The sequence below is a fragment of the Atta colombica genome, unplaced genomic scaffold, assembly GCF_001594045.1.
Source record: "Atta colombica isolate Treedump-2 unplaced genomic scaffold, Acol1.0 scaffold73, whole genome shotgun sequence".
NCBI lineage: Eukaryota > Metazoa > Arthropoda > Insecta > Hymenoptera > Formicidae > Atta > Atta colombica.
In genome coordinates, this window is record NW_017259565.1 from 147,487 (window position 1) to 166,802 (window position 19,316).

Here is a 19,316-nt window from a genome sequence, read left to right on the forward strand (position 1 = left end):
AATGATAGATACATATTTGGGCGTTGAAAAGAGAAAAAGCGAAGGTGCTGAATGCAAAAAATACAAACAATACGAACCTCATGATAGATGCCCAGGATCACTTTTTTGAGTACTCGTGCATTTAGTTGGAGTTTAGTCTTCTTCTCTTTTACTTTGTGACAAAAGTCTAGAGGAATATACGTTACATATACTATAATATTTTCTTAGAATTTCGTATACGTTTTTTTTCAAGAATAGAGGCTCAGAGAGTTGATTGTGTATCTTGAAATGAGATAAAAATTTCTGAATGCAGCCTACTCATCGAGCAATTGGTTCTTATTTATAGATCTATGAATAAAAATCAGTTTCTCAGTGAGCGATTCATAGCTACACTATCGCCCATCAGTGCAATACTAGCCTATTTCCTTGGCTGGTGGTAAGCGAACTCATTTAGTAACGTATTACCGCGGCTACAGGCAAATTTTATGCACAAAGTAGGGTTTTACTACACGATCTCAAAAAGACGGTGTAGAATCAGTATGACATTAAAAATTTGAAAATAGAAGTCAACCAGCAGAATTAAACATGATAGCATGAAGTAAACCATGGTGTATGTACACTTTTGTAGTGCAGCACTGATGCAGCTTACATACAACTGGTGTAGTACAAGGTTACACTCAGAGATACACAGAGTATCTCAACAGAAAACATTATAAATCTGGGGGACGAGTCTATATTTTCAAAGGTGAAAATTACAAGTGAGCAAATTTATTGGGTGTTGACCAATGAAATTATCAGTATTCTAGTAAATTCGTTTACTTTTATAATTTTTATCTCGTTTCAAGATACAAAATCGATTCTCTAAAAGTGAAATATCTCAATTAATAAAACATCCAATGTATATTTTATCAAATACTATAATAAAATGCATTGAAGATTTCGCGGTTTAATTTGTTTCTATATTCTTATTAAACGTATATCTTTACGTCGATTTGTGTACAATGGCTTTAAAGTGCAATGAGTGCCCACCAGCTCTGTCAAGACAAATGCTATTAGCGATGATGAAATGACATCTTTAAGGTGTCTTTTCAGCTGATACTCAATGCTCATTTTCGGCGTTAAAATAATAGCCGCAACACAAACTCTTGCATAACGCATAATGCATAGTGCATAACAGAATCAATCAATCGAAATTCTTCTTTTCCATGGAATGAGAGGAAAGGAAAGATTCTGATTTGGTTAATTCATTTATGCACTATGCGTTATGCGTTATGCAAGAGTTTGTGCTGCGGCCTTAAGTCACATGATAGAAATTGATAAATATCAATTTTGATCATGTAATCAATAGCTGCGTTCAACGGACTTTACAGTTGCATAAACTGTTTATTGGTATATTCTTTTAGATCATCCAATCAGCATTTTAGATCTGGAAGATACACCAATAACAGCGAGCGCTTACTCAATTGTTGAATCCACTGAACGCAATCTATTTTGACACTGAAAATGAGCGTTGAATGTCAACATGAAAAGGTATCTTTATTTCATCGGCGAGCGCCATTAAACCAGAAGAAAAAGAAGGACTAGGAGAGATATCCTTCTACATCTCATAACGTTTGAGGTGGATTGTTCTCGTATCTCGTCTCGCACGTCTTATCACGTTCGATCGACGAAGAAACTCTCTTGGAGGTGTATGACGTAACAACGTCGTCGTCTGGCACAGTGTTTCTCAAAGGACGATTTTTCAACTTCACAGCAGATTAAGGTATTACGCATATAGATAATTAGTGTTAGTTAAAGTGATCCAGCGAGACGCTCGACGGGACAGCCGTGTCCACACGCGCGAATAGAGGGTATCGCCATTCCGTTAATTATAGATCTTGAGAAAAATCGTCGAAGAGACGACTCGTATTCTTTTTCTCTCCCTCTTTTCTGCTCTTTCCTGACATCCTAATCTAAAAGGAACGACTCTCATTGTTTCCAAGTGGAATCCAATATGTTCATTCCGTCCATTTTTTTTGTTAATTTCCTCAAGGTTGAAGATTTTCCAGAATTAGCTGGCAATATGTAAGATTTGATTAAAATCGGACTTAAATTTAGGATTATTTTTTTTATCCTTCTCTCTCTCTCTCTCTCTCTCTCTCTCATGTGTTTTGTATTTCCAAATATACTGCAAAAAGGACAAATATGTTTAAAGCAAAATTGCTTTACAATCAGTTCTTGAGACACTTTTCTCTTGTCTCCTCAAAACGCTGACTGTGTTCAGTAGAGAAAGCAACTTTGCAACTTGTAAAATTCTTCAATATGATTGGTTTTTACATTTAGATCCAGCAAAGGACAATCTAAGAATTTTATAAAGTTGCAAAGCTACTTTCTCTACTGAATACAGCTACTGCAAAAATAGCAGTGCGATTACCATGCTGATACTTCATCCGTTAAATCACAGCTTGATGATCGCAGGCAATGCCTTCGATTTGATACAAAGTATCCTCTGACTCGTCATCAATTATCATTTGTTGTGTCTACATTATATGCTCTCTTGCTCTATATAAGTCCATCTGTCTCGCAAATGCACACTAAAAAAAAAAGAAAAACGCCCAAGTCATATGAAGGCGGGAGGATCCAGAACAAGCCATATACTCATGGAAGGCAGTTTCTATCCTTATAGGTCCATCCTTTGGTTCGACCCGCCAGCATGATGGACTCAAAGCGGTACGAACGCAGCGCCAGATCGAATACCGAATCGCCACCCACTCCGCCCTCGCCTCCCATGTATAGCACAGGTTATACCACGACACATGACAGCCACAAGAGCAGAGTCGCAGGTACACGACGTTCGCCTTCGCCTGCCACGGACTACCATCGAAGCAGTAGATCCTCACGGAACGACTCACCGCTCCAGGAGCGACGTAAGCGCCGTCGTAGCGGATCCCGATCGTCCCCGGCACGCTCCCATAGACGGTCCAGGTCCAACGACAGAGACCGGGATCGCGACAGAGAAAGATCACGCAAGTACTCCAGAAGAGACAGATCGCGTTCGAGGTCGCGTGGTAGGTCTCGCTCGAGAGACAAGAAACGAAGTCGCAGTCGTAATCGCAGCAGAGATAGAGACAGGCACAGGTACAGGGAGAGTCGCAGGCATCATGCCAGGGGAACCTCCTATGAATCTGACGCTTTGGAAGAACATGGAGAGATGGCGATACATCAAACAGCCGCTGTTGTCCCACAACCGAATGCCTTCAAAAATGACGGTAGTTTTATGGAGATGTTCAAGAAGATGCAGGAACAGATGCAACCTACCATGCAAAAACCTACTACTTCGGTCTTGGAGGAAAAGCCTGTAGTACCGCCACCATTGATGGTGGGCAAGAGGAGGGGTGGTAGGATCTTAAAGACTGGTGTGGTAGCGAAACCAAAGACAGAACAGATAGCAGAACAGCCGAAGGACGCGTGGTCCCTATATATGGCAGAAGTAAAGAAGTATCGGGAGGTTTGCTGCCAGGAGGAGGATAACACGCGACCGTTGGTTAAATAGCTTCGACAATTCGTCTTTACATACGTTGGCTCATTACTTTTCTTCTAAGACACTTATAGTTGATAGTTAATTCTTAAAATAACAGATACTTCTCAAATGCACCTTTCGTTCATTTTGTTTCGTTATGAGCTTTTATGTTCATTTAAGATAAGATTTCTTTTTCAACGATCTGAACGAAAGAGAATAGAGAAGAGAACAAGTGCCGTGAGAAACGGACTCATTTGTGATACAGTGTCGTGTATGTGTGTGCTTTGAGAGACGAATGGACAAGAGCGAGAGAGAAATGATAAATTTACATTTATGGGCAAAATAAAGGGGCTTAAAGGAGAGGTGGAGGGAGAGAGAGAGATGAAATGTGACACGAATTCATGCTGAAATTTAGAGATTAAATAATTTATAGCTTGTCAAGCAGTGTCTTGTACTGTCGCAATCATGATCAAGCTTTCGGACTTAGATGAGACAAAGTGGCACTCTGTACCCTACGATCCTAGGTTCCCTAATCAGAATCAAACCAGGTAAAGATCAAATAATCTTTTATAATCAATATGTATGCTATCTTCATTATCTGAAAATTATCCTAGCATGATCAATTTTTAAAGAATTTTTAAAGAATTTTTAAAGAACCCTTAATTTTTTTTACAGGAAAGGTTATAATTGTTATGCTTATCAATTTCTTTTGTTATTGCATTCATTATCAACAAAATGGCTCATCCATCAAACATTCTACAAAATAATGCACGAAATGTCATATTATTTAATTATCCAAGTTTCGAAAATAGTTATGGTACCAACAATTGTGAATCAATTCTAATAAAAATATATAAATGTATTATATTTAAACCACAATAGTATGACATTTTATGTTTTATTGTCTTGTAATTATAATGTACATTACTAATATTTCATCGTATTAAAATTATAAAATTAAATATAAAAGAAAAATTCTTGTCACAATTCAAGTTGATTTATTAAATGTTAATAAAATTTGTAACTATCTAAATTCTTTTATAGAGTAAGCGCTAGATGTGTATATGTATATATACACATATGTTATAAATTGTTTATAAAATAGTAAAAGAAAAAAAAGTTATTTTGTCTTAAAAGCATGATAGAAGTATATCATATTTAGAAAAAAAAAGACGAATATTTTTAATTGAATCTGATATTCTGTAGATATTGCTACCAGAACTACGTAGACTTCCATCGATGCAAGAAGAAGCACAACGAAAATTATGATGCTTGTCAATACTTCAAAAGAGCTTTTACTTCAATGTGTCCGAACGCCTGGGTAGAGAAGTGGAATGAACAGGTTGAAACAGGCACATTTGCTGGTCGCATCTAGAATTTCCAGCGATTAATAAATCGCATCAACTTTTCATCTTAGTGAACTTTTCAAATAGTCGAACAAGATTTTAGGATCGTGTCATTTCCTGTTTGTAAACTAAGTTAATTTAAATAAATCCTAATGACACTTTAATCTCTTATTTTTCTTGTTATGTTAAGATTTTTTGTTATATTTCAGCAGATAGATTTATGTATAAAACTTTCTAATGACATTTTTTTTTCTTCTAATAATGATCACAATTGTAATGATTTAATTTGTGAATTGTGTAAATTATTTAAAAATTTTGTCTATTTGGGATACTTTATTTATATATATACGTGTGATGTGTGCGCACGCGCGTGCACAGCACGTACACGCACACAAAAAGCACATATACACCCCATAACTCGCGGCACGAATAAAGTATAATATAATGTTATAAATCTATAAAATATTCATTACAAATGTATAAATGTCTTTTTCATAAATTTTCAATTTAAATGTCGCTTTCCATTCCTAAATAAATTTATGTTAATTATTTTAATACAACATGAGTTACAAATAAAACTTTATTAATCAAATATTGCATAATCTTAAACAATATCAAAATATCGACATGACACATCAATATGTTGATACTCTGTATCAGTTAGCCGCCATTAACAATAATCAAATATTAATTACATGATATTGAACTATATTAATATATTTACAATTTGATAATCGATTGCAACAATCGATTCGGAAAGCGATTCCTGAGAGAGTATCAAACATAAATAAAAAATTGCGATATCGAAATTATGATACAAAAATCTAAACATTGCTACGTAATATTGTTGATAATTATGATTATTCATAGACAGACTGCTCGCGAAATTGAAGATGGAGACTATATTTGTGATATCCCAAAAATTCACCAACGGATATAATTTGTATTAATAATACAGTATTGTTGCTTAACGTGTATTTATATACATTAAGTTGTAAACGTAAGTATTACAAGATATTAATATTCACCATACGTTTTTGAACATTTCTCACTTTTCAAAATGTTACTATATTACAAATATGCTATAGAACATCACTAATGATTTACTTAAATAAGTACCTAACTACGCATGATCGCACAATACACACGCAATTTATATCACTTACAAATATCTCGAAAGGAGATATTAAAACGGATCATCATACGAAAATAAAGTATCAGGAAATGAGAAAGTACGGAGTGTCAATGATGCAGGCTAGCCACTTTTAGCTTTTTTGGTTGTCGAATTGCTTGACCACTCTCGCTATCGGAGGACTCGGATTCTGTGTCGTTGTATCCACTTATGCCCACTGATTCAGACTTGGTTACCTCACAGGTCTCTGTGTAGCCAGTAAGCGAGGCTTTTTCTAATGAACGAACTTTAAAAGAATAAATAATTAGAAGAAACAAGTAATATTCTATTTTTGTTTAATTTATAGTCACAATATAAAAACTTGAGTTTTTCGAAATAGTAAATTAAATTAATTATAATGAAACTCAAAAAAAGACATTAAAAATCAAAAAAGTAATTGATAGGATGTAAACATAATTTAAAATTTAATGATTTAGTCAGATAGCTTTATTATTTTAAGTAATTTTGTATCAACACATTCATTGTTAAATCACAAAGTATTTTTCTGTTTGAACTTTAAACTATGTAAATGATGGTAATGGATGTTTTTTTTATGAATGTTACATTTAACAAAATTTATCAAAAAATATAAGAATTTTAAATATTCTATCAAAAAAAAAAGATGTATTATTTCTTATGTTTCTTTTTAGAAGAACCAGCAACATTTTATCTATCATAATAAGCTCTAACAAACTCTTAAAACTACAAAAAGAATTTCCTCGCTATTTTTAATAGCGTTAAGTTTCGAAGAAAATTTTTATACAAAGTTCATATGTAAAACATATGAACTTTTTTTCATGTTTTGATGTGTAAAACTCAATTCCGGAGTTTGTTATATTACATCCTGTATAATACAACTCGTATATAATATATATGTGATTATAAAAGAGAAGAGATAATTACTTTGAGACTCTAAGAGATTATTTTGTCTCTTGAGATCATCGATGTCTTGCTGATGAGATGTATTTTTACGCCGCATATATTGAATGTACTCAGCTGCTTTTTTAAGGATTTGCGCTCTGCTTGCAACTTTTTCTCCCTGCAGGGATGGTACACAATCTCTGAGACTGGAAAAACTGTCTTTGATGTGGTCTCGTCGTTTGCGCTCCAAAGCATTATGATGTGCTCTTTTCTCTGCCTAATATACATGTACAAAGTTCTTATAATCTTATATAATCTTATATTATCATATTAAATAATAAAATTTTTTAAAACCAAAGATAACAATTTAAAAGATAAAACTGAAACTTAATTGTTTGAATCAAATTATGATTATTAATACTAATAGTGAAAAGTATATACTTGAAAATGATCAAAATATCAATGTTTCAAATAAAAATGGAATGGTTTCGAAGACGGAAGGATTTTGGTCACATTGTTTTTTTCTAGGTGGAAACTCCAAAAAGATATGAGCATCTCCACTTTTTTAAATGGAATTATGTGATTTTTAAATATAATATTTTAAATATTCCTCTAATTCTGTATATAAAAATATTAGAGATGGCAAAAAACATTAGTTTAGAAGATATTTTAAGTGCGCGTATTCTCCTGTAAAGATTACCATTTTTTAAATCTATATGTAATTTTTCTTAGAAAATCCTGAATTAATTTGATTAAAAAATTTTGTACTTTAACAAATTTTAAATCCATATCAAAAGTGATGAACAATCAAACAAAAAAAAATTGATTTTTTTAAATTACAACTAAAGTTTAAAAAGAGAGATACCGGCTGTGTTCAGCAAAGAAAGTAGCTTTGTGACTGTTGTAAAATTCTTCAATATGATTGGCGCTTACTTTCGCTTCCTTATAGATCTAAAAAAAAACATATAAACCAATCATATTGAAGAATTTTACAACAGTTGCAAAACTGCTTTCTCTACTGAACGCAACTAGTATTTAGAAAAAAAGCACTGGTCAGAATATAATCAATCATATAAAAAAAAAAATTAAAAAGATTCAATTACATTAACTTGTCAGTAATAAGAAAAAGCAGGATTGGGTAATAACTAATTAAAAGTTAAAAAAAAAAGTTAAAAAGTTAATAATTTTTAACTTAGTTAATTTTAAATGCATTAAATTTTAATTTAACTAAGTTACTTTTAAACGTTAACTTTTTAATTTATTTTTTAAATTAAAAAATTTTTTTATCTTTTTTAAATATCTTAGAAAAATAAGATATAATAAGACTAAGGGCGTATATTCATAATCTGTTCATATTTTAAGACCATCTTAAGTAATTTCTTAAGATGCTAATACAGCTTTCTGATTAGTCTATGCGGTTATGCTTTATGCCATAAATCTTATGCCTTAGTCCAAATCTATAATAAGTGTTTTAAGCCTTAAGTCATAAGAAATTGACCAATTACAGTCAAATATTCTTTTCACATTCAATTGTAATTGATCAAATTCTTATGGCTTAAGACTACTTATTAAAAAGTAATCACTGATCTTGTATCTTCTTTATATGCTGGCTGTTTTTTAAAGTTATATAACTTGTATAGTTATATCGTTATGTGTTATATACTTATCACATATGAATAAAAAAATTTTAAATTTAATTTACTTAATAATCTATATTGTAATTATTTAATTGTAATTATTTAATTTTAAGACAAACTAGGACATTATGATCTAAAAAATAATTTTTTTCAAAATTAATTTTTTTTTAACTTAAGTTAATTCAATATTGATTTAACTTACATTAATTTTTTATTCTTTCAACTTTTAACCTAACTTTAACTTTATTAACTTTAACTTTATTAATTTTGTAAAGATATTAATTTTAACTTTATTAAAAAAAAACATTAACTTATCCAACCCTGAGAAAAAGTGACACAAGCAGTTATAATGTTATGATTCTTCCCGTGTACAATATAAATAGTAAAATTTAAATAATAAACCAAAAAATTTTAAAACGATAGTCTTACATATACAACTATTCTCAATTGTGATTAGTTGCTGTTTAAATTTTACTGTTTACATTCTTTTTATGTCTTATATTGCTGTTACACATTATAAATTTAATCTTGTTATTCATTTCTATGTGTATTCATTTCGTATTTGTACAATATTACAGTGTATTATCATAATACTTTATTTTATTATTTATAATCTCTCTTTTACTTTTATGTAATATTTCATTGCTGCACTTCTGTATCTTTTTTCTTCCCTATAGATATCGTTAACATTGAGAGAAAAGCAATATATTAAAAAATTAGCAATATATTAATAATATTCTTTAAATTTTATTGGGGGATTTAATTATAAGATAGTGAATATACATTTCTTGTTATACTTTTGATTATAATGTATTTTTTTAAACTATAGTTGCGTTGAGTATTAAGTGTAAGCTTCATTCTATCTTTATTGTTTATTACAAGCGGAAGTAGAGTGAAATAGTGCTAAAGCAACTTTATATGAGTTTTTAAAATTCAAACACTGCAACCTAAGTAGTTACTATACTTTATTCTTTCTCTAAATTAATATTTTTCTATAAAAACAGATGAGTTCTCATCAGTTAGAATTGAGCATTTCAATAATATTGCAGCAATATTCTAAAATATTTCAAGACCAGAAATGTGTATCATTTTTCTATGAAAATATATTAGTCTTTAGATTCAATTCTGTTTCATTACCTGAAAAATGCTAATTTTTTATTGGGTCACTTTTCTATCAATGTAACAATGAAAGATTTTTGTAATCATATATTTTTACATTGAATCTTAAATAGAAAAATCCAATCTATATATTGTAAGAAATTACAATTATTGTTTTATAATAGTTGTTCCTATTGACAGCTGAAAAAACACATTGATTACAATACTTATTTTACTATATTGATCATATGTAGATATCAGCAAACACAACAAGCAATACTACTTGATAAACACAAGATCTACAGCATTAAAGAAATGAGGTTAGATACATCATTATTTTGATAATTATTTGACGCAAAAAAATCGCGTGAAAGAAATCTTTCTCGTTGTGCAATAACAGAGATTTAATTGTCGGCCGTGGCGAAAAATTCCAGGGCAGATCATGGAATCTCACCTGAGAGTAGTATTGCGTGTTGTTGGAGTGCCTCAGTCTTGAATCCGAATCATCGCCATCCTAAAAAGATGGAAGTTTAATCAGAAATTCTAGCGAGAATAAACTCGCCCTTATGTGCTACTTACATCACTCTCGATATCAATGTCACGATCATCGTCGCTCATCTTCAATGGAACAGTACAGATTTCTGTACAGATCAAGATATAACAACGTTTTAACAATCGTTCCAGTAATGATCGGTAATGTTTATGAGCACTGAGCAATGGTCAACATAAATGATAAGGCGTCGAAAAGGGTATCCAAGATTACTCAATAAAGTCACTAGGCTGCGTTCGAAAATACTAGAATACCAGGGTCACCAAACTGCCATGGTTTTTCCGTTGTCAGCATTTGTAGCGCCCTCATAGCTATGACGTAGGAAATGAGGAACTAATATTCAATATGGCTGTCCTTTCCGGCACATTCCAATCGGTATTTTTATCGCCATATTTGTTACGTGTTGCTTGATGTTTGGCTACGTTTCTTGCATAAAAATATACTACTAGTATCATGCTAGTGTAGTGTCACTACTGGTATGAGTAGTGATACTACTTGTGACTGGAAGTGTAATTATAAATTCGCATTAGTATTACTATAGTATCACTACTAAGATGAGTTGCGACACTATTAGTGCAGTAATGTACAAGTGCTACTGCTGGAACAAGCAATGGCATTGTCTAGTACACTATTGTAATACATATAAAAATGATTTGAATGCAAGGAATAGTATAGTGACGCGAATTTATTCCTGCACTAATAGTAGCACTAATAGTAACACTAGTAGTATATTTTTATGCGGATTTTTTTTCAAGCTGAAAGCGCTTGATAAAGATAGAATGATGATTGCAAGCGCTTAAAGCGCATGAGCGTCCATAATGAACGCAGTTTATATGGCGATAAAGATGTCGGCCGGAAACGATTTCCATATATGACAGCTATATTAGATATTAGTTCTTCATTTCCTGTGTTATAGCTATGAGGTTACTACAAATGCTGGTAATACTCGAAATAAAAGGGGAGACTGGTGGTCCTACTAGAATACTATCCAAATGCCTTCGAGTATCATTTTGTCTTTGTTGTTTCGAATATTAAAGCCTCTATCCTACAATATGCTCTTTGTTTCCTATGTTTCTTGCTTTTTGGCTCTTACTTCTACCCTCTTTGCAATCATTTTATCGACAATTGTATTTCTGTTCATTAACTTTTATCTCGGGCGACATAAAATAAAAAACCGATAAGAGTTAAGCCTGTTTTGTAATGTGCTCTTTATTTCCTATTTGTTTTTTACCTTTTTTTTTCTCCTTTACAACCGTTATATCAATAATTGTAGTTTTTGCATATATTCCTTTCTTTCGAAATTCGTTAACTTTTATCTCGGGCAATATAAAATAAAAAATCGAATAAGAAACAAAAAAAAAATAAGTAACAGCATATGTATTAAAGTTTAATCTTAAATGTCTTTTATTTGCTCAGTTCGAAAATTAATATGGAAAACTTAAAAAGCTTGATTATATGGCAACTGTTAGTACAGTTACAATTTGGATATTTATGATTTCAGATAATTATTTAGAATTTAGAATATCCTCATTACTTTAAATCTTAATAAAAATGTGCTCATTGTATGTACTCATAAATGTACTCAATTTTCACATTTTTTGCAAATATTGCAGACTTTCTCGGTTTCGAATTCTTTGCTGCTCGTTATTCGGTTGAATTTCAATGAGAGGCGGCAAAATGTTTTTTGCATCAGAAGTGCGTCATTTCATATAAAATTTTTAACCAATAGCTGCGAATTGGTACCGTAGTGTGCTGCGTATGAAAAGTCAGCTTTATAGACAGAAGAAGTATAGTCCTGCTTAGTAACTTTTGGCGTATTTAACCCGAGCGGATTTGCACCAACCTAGTTGGATTAATGAGTTGTATGCTCTCCTATTGATGAAACATATAATGTCACCTAATAGTAGAACATTATCCAACCCAAATGGGAATAAATTCGCCGTCGAAAACATTATTTTCTTCTTTCTGCGCATGTGCGAAAAGAGGATAGAAGAGGATAGAAAGATACTTCTGTCCTTTAAATCTTGCTCACAGCTCGATGTGCATATTCCCTCTCCAGTAATATAAGCTCTATGCATAAACTATATAAATTTTCAGTGCTGGCAGTGAATTTTAAAACACAGCCATAGTATAAGTACATACAATAGGGACACTGAACTTTTTATGTGATCTCCAATTTTTAGTGCGCATGCGTCGATTTTCAACCAGGAATATGGCTGTCTTCAGTAAGAAATTGCAGGTTAAATTAGCTTAGCTGGATCTCCTTCTCATAAAATATAATTAACTCTTTCGCTTACAATATCGTGTGAAACTCATGATAAAAAAATCAGTCAAACATGAGTATCATGGGTGAGAACTGTGGTACGTCATTCACAAAAACTTAATGTTTTTTAATTTGTAAGAGAAAAGTAGGACAAAGAGTTAATAAAATTAAGTTTTACCACAGTATAACCAGTAGAGACACTCAGCGAAAAAATGCGTGTTCGCCAAGTATGGCTGCGCAGCTTTTGTTTTGGGCCAGATCCAATGAAATGCAAGATGACAAGAACGTACATATTACACAGATCTCCTGTGACCAAATATCCGTGGCAAAAGAAAACAATTCAAGAGCTGCACCGTAAATATTTCTAAAAAATAGATAAAAAAAAGAAAAGTTATGTTACGTGCAGTATTAAACAATGCAGTAATAATAGTAAAAATTCACAATGTTTTTTTTCGTTATCCCAAAAAGATATCGTAAGGTAAGTTTATAATTTACAAAAAGTAAGTAATTTATTAGGTTAACTTAAACATAATCAAATGTAATTTTGTAAAAAAAAATAATATTTTTACATTGACTATGTTTACACGGCATCTTTAATTTTATTATATTTTTTAGAGCAAAGCAATGGACTATCACATGGAGCATTATATCCTCTTTCGATCCTGGATTTTTTAAACATTAATATGGCAGATGCTCACATAACTGTGACGCGAGATCAAAGGTGCCGACACGGAGTGTCCCTACTGATTATGATATTCCTTTGATTTTATTAAAACATTAAATCAAATTTTTTCGGAGACACTATATTGTGTAAACTGTTATATTTGTATACGATAAAACATTTTATTTAAAAATATATACGCTATAAACATTTTCACAACAGGACCAAATTATGTTTTTTTTTTAGAAAAATCATTCTGTAGCTTTATAAAAATTCAAATTTATAAACGCCTTTCCAATCCATAACATGGCGGCAATTTATGTTACCTGGGACCCACTATATCAAAGGTGCCGACGTTCGCTGTCCATTCTGTATGCATTTATACTGTGACACAGCCATTAAAACTTTGTTCAGTCATCCGAGTTGACGATCACAACTTTTAGCACTCAGTGACTATTTAACATTGACTGTCGTGTGTCACATCGTGTCGTCGTGTTTGGTCGTGTTCAAAAGTACATGATACGGGTAACCTCGCTCTTATCTTGCCATACGCGAAGAAATCCACGCAATGACGGGGATAGTGGTGGCCACCGATGAGGAGCAATTACTCTCCAGGATTTCTAACCTCATCGCCCGCGCCGCTGATGATGCGATCTCACGCGATGACCGGATCTTTCGTTTCGGCGTATCAGGTGATATCACAATTTTTTAATACAACTTATTTTATTTCGTCTCACGCTGCTCGCTGCTGCTACTCGTATTTCATTGATAATGAATTTTACTACTGCCTCTATGATTTTCATGACGTTCTATACGAGTCTGTTTTCGATATATGTACCGAGATACTACCGTGTCTGCTGGAATATATAGGGTGAATCAGAGTCGTTGAACCAACTTTTTACCCTATGAGAAAATTATCGACTTCATATCTAATTGATTTATAATGCAGTCAATTATTTTCTCATAGAGTAAGAATGTTTAACGATTCTGATTCACCCTGTATATATATATATATATAGAGTTTCGATAAGTTCTTCACTAATCACGCGAGAATGACTCTTTGATTTTTCAGTTTCGCATAAAGTCACATTCTCGTGCTGTCACGCTCGAAAACGAGCCTTGAAGTTATTTATTCATAAATGTTCACGAATTCGTCAATAAGACTTTTTTTTTCATAAACTTCCGATTTTCGCTTGTCTTCGATATAGGGAATTGTACTTCAGTGAGCTTGTACTTTAACGAACTATAGATATGATAAATAAGAGAATTATAAGAACATTTAAAGATACTTAGTAACCATTTATTGGAAAAAGTATTATTTTGCCGAAACTCTTATTTCTTACAAATTTATATATTTTGGAAAAATTGAAAAAAAGTGTAAGTGTAAAAAAAGTGATGATCGTATGATCGTATGATTCGATCATTTGACTCTGGCTGCGGTCGCGCTTTAAGTGCTTGTAATTAGAGATAGGCGATTCGAATCGATCTTTTTAATCTCAATTTCTGGTTTTTTGCATTGATTTTCGTGTCTTGATTAAATTCGCAGATCGATTCTTTCACGAAAAAATCGAATTGATCATTCGACTTCGAAAGCAAGCGAGTGTGATTACCCAAGCAGAACAAGTCACTATGATGTTAAAATGACTCCAAAATGATCACTAAAAGTCATTTTTCAATCATTTCCGATTCATTTTAATGTCTGACATTATCGTGATTTGTTGTTTTGCTTGGGTATATTTTTTAAATTTATAACGCATTCGATTGGACGCACTGATGCATATTAAAATCGTCGTATATAAATTAACATAGAAATGTTTATAAATAAACATAAAAATGGGATAAATTGTGAAATACTCATTGCTTTATTGTGCTGTGAGGTAAAATATGTATTTTATAATTCGAAATATTTGCAATTTGCACTTCACTTTTACACTTAAATTGAATCAATATACAACACGATTTTATTATTTATTAATATACACCAGTACACATTAGTTCAATTGAATTAGCCATTAAACTTTAAAGACTTAAAGACGAGTTTGTTTTGCTTTATTTTATACGAATCTTGAATTTCAAGGTAAAAATGGTTGTGCGCTGATCTTTATATGTATGTATGGTTGTTGTGCTCTTATGGTGGCACCAACATTAGGTTTTAATCAGTTAAGGCCCGATTGCATCATTATTTTGATTTTAAGCGAGGCTTAAAACTTTCTATCTCTTCTTCTCTTTCGGCTTTAAAAAGAGAACTGAGAGTTTTAAGCCTCGCCTAAAGTTAAAGTATGTTGTTGATGCAATCAAAGGTTACAAAATTGATTTTTTAAGAATTGATTTTTAACGGTCCGATTTTTGAATTGATCTATACGATTATAATTCAGATCGATTTAAAAATCGACAGACCTAGAAAACCTAGGGAAAAATTAGGGAAATTGAAATTGATCATGGAAAACCAAGAAAAGTCAGGAAAATGTAAAAAAAACTGGAATTTCGAAATTTGCTCACAATTTCTTTAAACTGCTCCTTCCAAATAATTGTTATAATTTTTAAAATATTATATCTGACGTTTATAGTCAAATACGTTCAAAACTTGCGCACTTTAAATGATTTAACAAAATAATTAAAATTTATATTCAGTATTTTTATTTGATCCCTTTTTTTCGTCATGCATTCTTTTTTTCAAAACTAATTTATTTTTTATTGGTTTGAATTTGTATCCAAAATTTTTTTATTATGCTACTAAGCTTTTTTTGCGTTTTTAATAATATAGACTATAGTTTTCCTACAATTCTTGAATTTAAAAATTAAAATTTACATATTTTAGTTATATTTATTATACATTGTACATATATTAGTCATGAAAAATTTTCCATTTTCATCTGGAAAACTTGGAAAAGTCAGGAAATTTAAAAATTTATTTTCTGTGGCAATCCTGAAGAGGTCGCCGTACTGGGTCCGAGTGTATATTTTTTCTATAAAAGAAATCTATAGCAAAACAAAGTTAAATTTTTGTCTATTATATACTTAATTTTGATGTCAATTGTCGATACCTTTTAATTATAAAAACAGCCATACTATCCCGACATGTAAAATTTTTTTTATTCCATATAATGATAGTGATGAGTATGGAGAACAAGTTTCAATTTCTATAAATTTTTTATAACAATAGAATATATTATAATATAGTTATCATACCAATATATTATTTACAAATCCTTACCATACTTAAAAATTCACTTAACATCCATATAAGTATTAGAGACTTTATATCATACTCATATAAATAAAATTTTTATATCTTTGCGACCTGGTTTTTCCTCACTAATGGACTATGTAATACCGCCCTGATGCCCTACTACAACAATAACTAATTTTGAATGACATTTTTAATTTAGTTTTTATGAACAAATTATTTTTTTGTATCAAATATTATTTGAACCATGTAATCAGCTTTGAAAATCATTCAATACATTTTGCCTGGGAAATAATAATGAAAATAAATAAATAAATATGAAAAGTAATTTCTTAAACTCTTAATAAATATGGTATCTCTGATCACCCGCAATCAGGACATACTATAAGACTAAACACTTTATCCTGAATCTATCGAGTCTAATATATATATACACATATATATATATATACAAGATATTCGAAAAGTATCAGGATCCTTCAGTGTTTCTGAAAACTAATCATTTTCGAAAGAAATGTTTCAGACAAAAGTTGTAAGGTTTAAAAAGATCTATTTTATTAATTACTCGATGGCTTGTATTCAGATTTTAAAACGCGCTTACAGAACAACTACTACTTTATATTATAGTAATTTAGAGATAAAAGCGCGCTTTTGTACAGGCCGATCCAATAAAACGCGTAGACTCGTATTCAGAACACGCTTTCAACGATGTTAGCGCGCTAACATACTATATTTAACGTTACGCATATTATAGAATTTCTCAGAAATAAAAGCATGTTTTTATCGATAAAAGCGCGTTCTGAATAGGAGCTTTAATCTTAATTGTAGGGTGTCTCACTGTGGATGATCAAAGATATCCTGGATATAGATCGCTAGAAAAGTTTTGCAACATGCCATATTTATTAGTAAGAATCATAAATATTTATGATCTTACAATTAGATGTTTTCCCGCGAGTGATAGAAGACATATATATTTAATCTTTGAAACAATAAAACAAGATATTTAAATGCACAAAAAAATTTTTTTTCTTTACGAAGTCTTAGTTTGTAATTAAAAATATATTTTTATGCATTTTTGAAAATATTTAGAAACTCAAAGTATAGCAAAGTTTTAAGTAAAATATGTAAATCTGTCCACTTTGCTTCATGTATGAGATATAAATACCTACTCGTCTTTTAAATATAACAAAAAATATTTTTTTATTAGGTGTACAACTTTGCTTCCACCGTTTTCCTATAGATGGCTTTAGCGGTAAGTGGTGGTCGAAATAAATAGATCATAGACGTCATACAATAAACTTGGGCATCTGTCAACATAACCCCATAGAAACATTAGTCGATTTGTGTCTGCATCATAAAGTTATTCTCGATTGAAAATGTCAGTTTACGAGCCAAATTCTCGTCATTTGCGGGAGGTTTTAATTTTTTGCTTCAATATGAAGAAATCTGCTGCTGAGGCTCATCGAATGCTCTCAAATGCTTATGGTGAGGCCGTTATTAATGAAAAAACGTGTCGTGAGTTTCAACGCTTCAAGAACGGTGATTTTGACGTCCAAGGTCATGCTCTGTATTTGGTGGGACCAGCTCGGCGTAGTGTATTATGAACTGTTAAAACCAACTGAAACAATCACAGGCGATCGGTATCGAACGCAATTGATGCGCCGTGTTTGAGCCGAGCATTGAAAGATAAACGGCCGCAATACAACGAGAGACACGATAAAGTGATTTTGCAGCATGACAATGCTCGACCCCATGTTGCGAAAGTGGTCAAAACATACTTGGAAACGTTGAAATGGGAAGTCCTACCCCCCCTGCCGTATTCTCCAGACGTTGCTCCCTCTATCACTTGTTTCAATCAATGGCACACGGCCTGGCTGACCAGCACTTCCGGTCTTATGAAGAAGTAAAAAATTGAATCGATTCGTGGATAGCCTCAAAAGATGACCAGTTTTTTCGACGCGGGATTCGTACGCTACCCGAAAGATGGGAGAAAGTAGTGGTCAGCGATGGACAATACTTTGAATCATAAATGTATAACCAGTTTTTTACAATAAAGCCTCGAATTTCGAAAAAAAACGGCGGAAGCAAAGTTGTTCACCTAATATTATATTTAAATATATTTTATTATATTTGAAATCATTAATATTCAAGAATAATATGTTTATTCTATTAATACGTCACAAGTTTATAAAAAAAACTTATGCCTTTATCGCGCTACATTTTTATGAAGAATCAAATGAAAATAAAAAAAAAGAATTACCAAAATTTAAATGTATAAAAGAAAACTCATTTGATTATTTAATACAACTCATTTTTTAATCAAAAAGTAAAGTTGCTACAAAATGTAGTTATCGGAATGATAAATTTTTATTCAAAAGTTGATATAATATTAAGATTTAGATAAAGATTTGACACAAACATTTATCAAAAAAATAAATAATTAATTTGATAATTTTGATGTTTCAAAATTTGTTCTCTTCAAATCCAAAAACTTTCCACTATTATAATTTTTCTCTCCAATTTTCTTTTTTCTAGTAGTTAATAAAAATAGTGTTAATAAAAATGACAGATTTCTTTTTCAAAATAATGTTCATTTAATTTTGTTCACTTATACAGCTATTTAATTTTAACTTTTCATTCATTATTCTTTATATATATAATAAACTTTAGTAATTATTTATAATAAAGCTGAATTTCCGAATATTTTAATGTTTTTTTTCTTCCAATCTTGATAAAAATCTTTGTTGCGACTCTAACAGTAATCAACCGGGAAAGCTCGAAAAATGTATAAGTTATCTATTTTTTTAACTATTTATGTCCAGGTAGAAATGAAGATAAGAAAAATCTCCTCCAATGACTTTAATCTTGATATATGTTATCAAGATTATCAGCTTCAGTAATCTTGAGAAAATTGTTACCATTGATTATTCAAAATTAAAAAGTTATTTAAAAAATTAGTTTTGAAAAATATGTATAATAATTTTAGCAAAACTAATAATATTCAGAAGCACAAATTCTCTCTCTCTCTCTCTCTCTCTCTCTCTCTCTCTCTCTCTCTCTCTCT

General features: G+C 31.3%; 3 protein-coding genes across 5 annotated transcripts in view; 2 read left to right on the plus strand and 1 right to left on the minus strand.

Moving 5' to 3' along the window:
- Positions 1 to 1,537: 1,537 nt before the first annotated feature.
- Positions 1,538 to 4,988, plus strand: LOC108692493 (cytochrome c oxidase subunit 6B2-like). Of its 2 annotated transcripts, XM_018200769.1 has the most exons (3): positions 1,540 to 1,741; positions 3,912 to 4,026; positions 4,685 to 4,988. In XM_018200769.1, the coding sequence occupies exons 2-3, from the start codon at positions 3,944 to 3,946 to the stop codon at positions 4,851 to 4,853; spliced, it is 252 nt and encodes an 83-aa protein (XP_018056258.1). In that variant the 5' UTR covers positions 1,540 to 1,741; positions 3,912 to 3,943; the 3' UTR covers positions 4,854 to 4,988. The 2 variants fall into 2 exon arrangements, with proteins under 2 accessions (XP_018056257.1, XP_018056258.1); XM_018200768.1 differs by lacking the exons at positions 3,912 to 4,026; positions 4,685 to 4,988 and adding an exon at positions 2,645 to 3,902 and having other exon boundaries at positions 1,538 to 1,741.
- Positions 4,989 to 5,534: 546 nt separating this feature from the next.
- Positions 5,535 to 10,333, minus strand: LOC108692496 (protein max). 2 transcript variants are annotated; one of them, XM_018200773.1, is made up of 4 exons: positions 10,171 to 10,333; positions 10,046 to 10,105; positions 6,899 to 7,133; positions 5,544 to 6,242 (listed from the first exon to the last, which is right to left on the minus strand). In XM_018200773.1, the coding sequence occupies exons 1-4, from the start codon at positions 10,207 to 10,209 to the stop codon at positions 6,067 to 6,069; spliced, it is 510 nt and encodes a 169-aa protein (XP_018056262.1). In that variant the 5' UTR covers positions 10,210 to 10,333; the 3' UTR covers positions 5,544 to 6,066. The 2 variants fall into 2 exon arrangements, with proteins under 2 accessions (XP_018056263.1, XP_018056262.1); XM_018200774.1 differs by lacking the exon at positions 10,046 to 10,105 and having other exon boundaries at positions 5,535 to 6,242.
- Positions 10,334 to 13,419: 3,086 nt separating this feature from the next.
- The window catches only part of LOC108692506 (6-phosphogluconolactonase), a 17,975-nt gene continuing 12,078 nt past the window's right edge, over positions 13,420 to 19,316 (plus strand). The window contains exon 1 of the mRNA XM_018200796.1: positions 13,420 to 13,757. Coding sequence (XP_018056285.1) covers positions 13,634 to 13,757 — 124 coding nt within the window. The 5' untranslated portion in view covers positions 13,420 to 13,633. The remainder of the gene's footprint in view (positions 13,758 to 19,316) is intronic.

Bases quoted from the DNA above. Each gene is read 5' to 3' on its own strand.
- LOC108692493 (XM_018200768.1), top strand. From the start codon at position 2,672: ATGATGGACTCAAAGCGGTACGAACGCAGCGCCAGATCGAATACCGAA.
- LOC108692496 (XM_018200773.1), bottom strand. From the start codon at position 10,209: ATGAGCGACGATGATCGTGACATTGATATCGAGAGTGAT. The intron at 7,134-10,045 runs GTGAGATTCCAT...CATGTATATTAG, and splicing joins ACACGCAATACTACTCTCAG to GCAGAGAAAAGAGCACATCA. The intron at 6,243-6,898 runs GTAATTATCTCT...ATTCTTTTAAAG, and splicing joins TAATCTCTTAGAGTCTCAAA to TTCGTTCATTAGAAAAAGCC.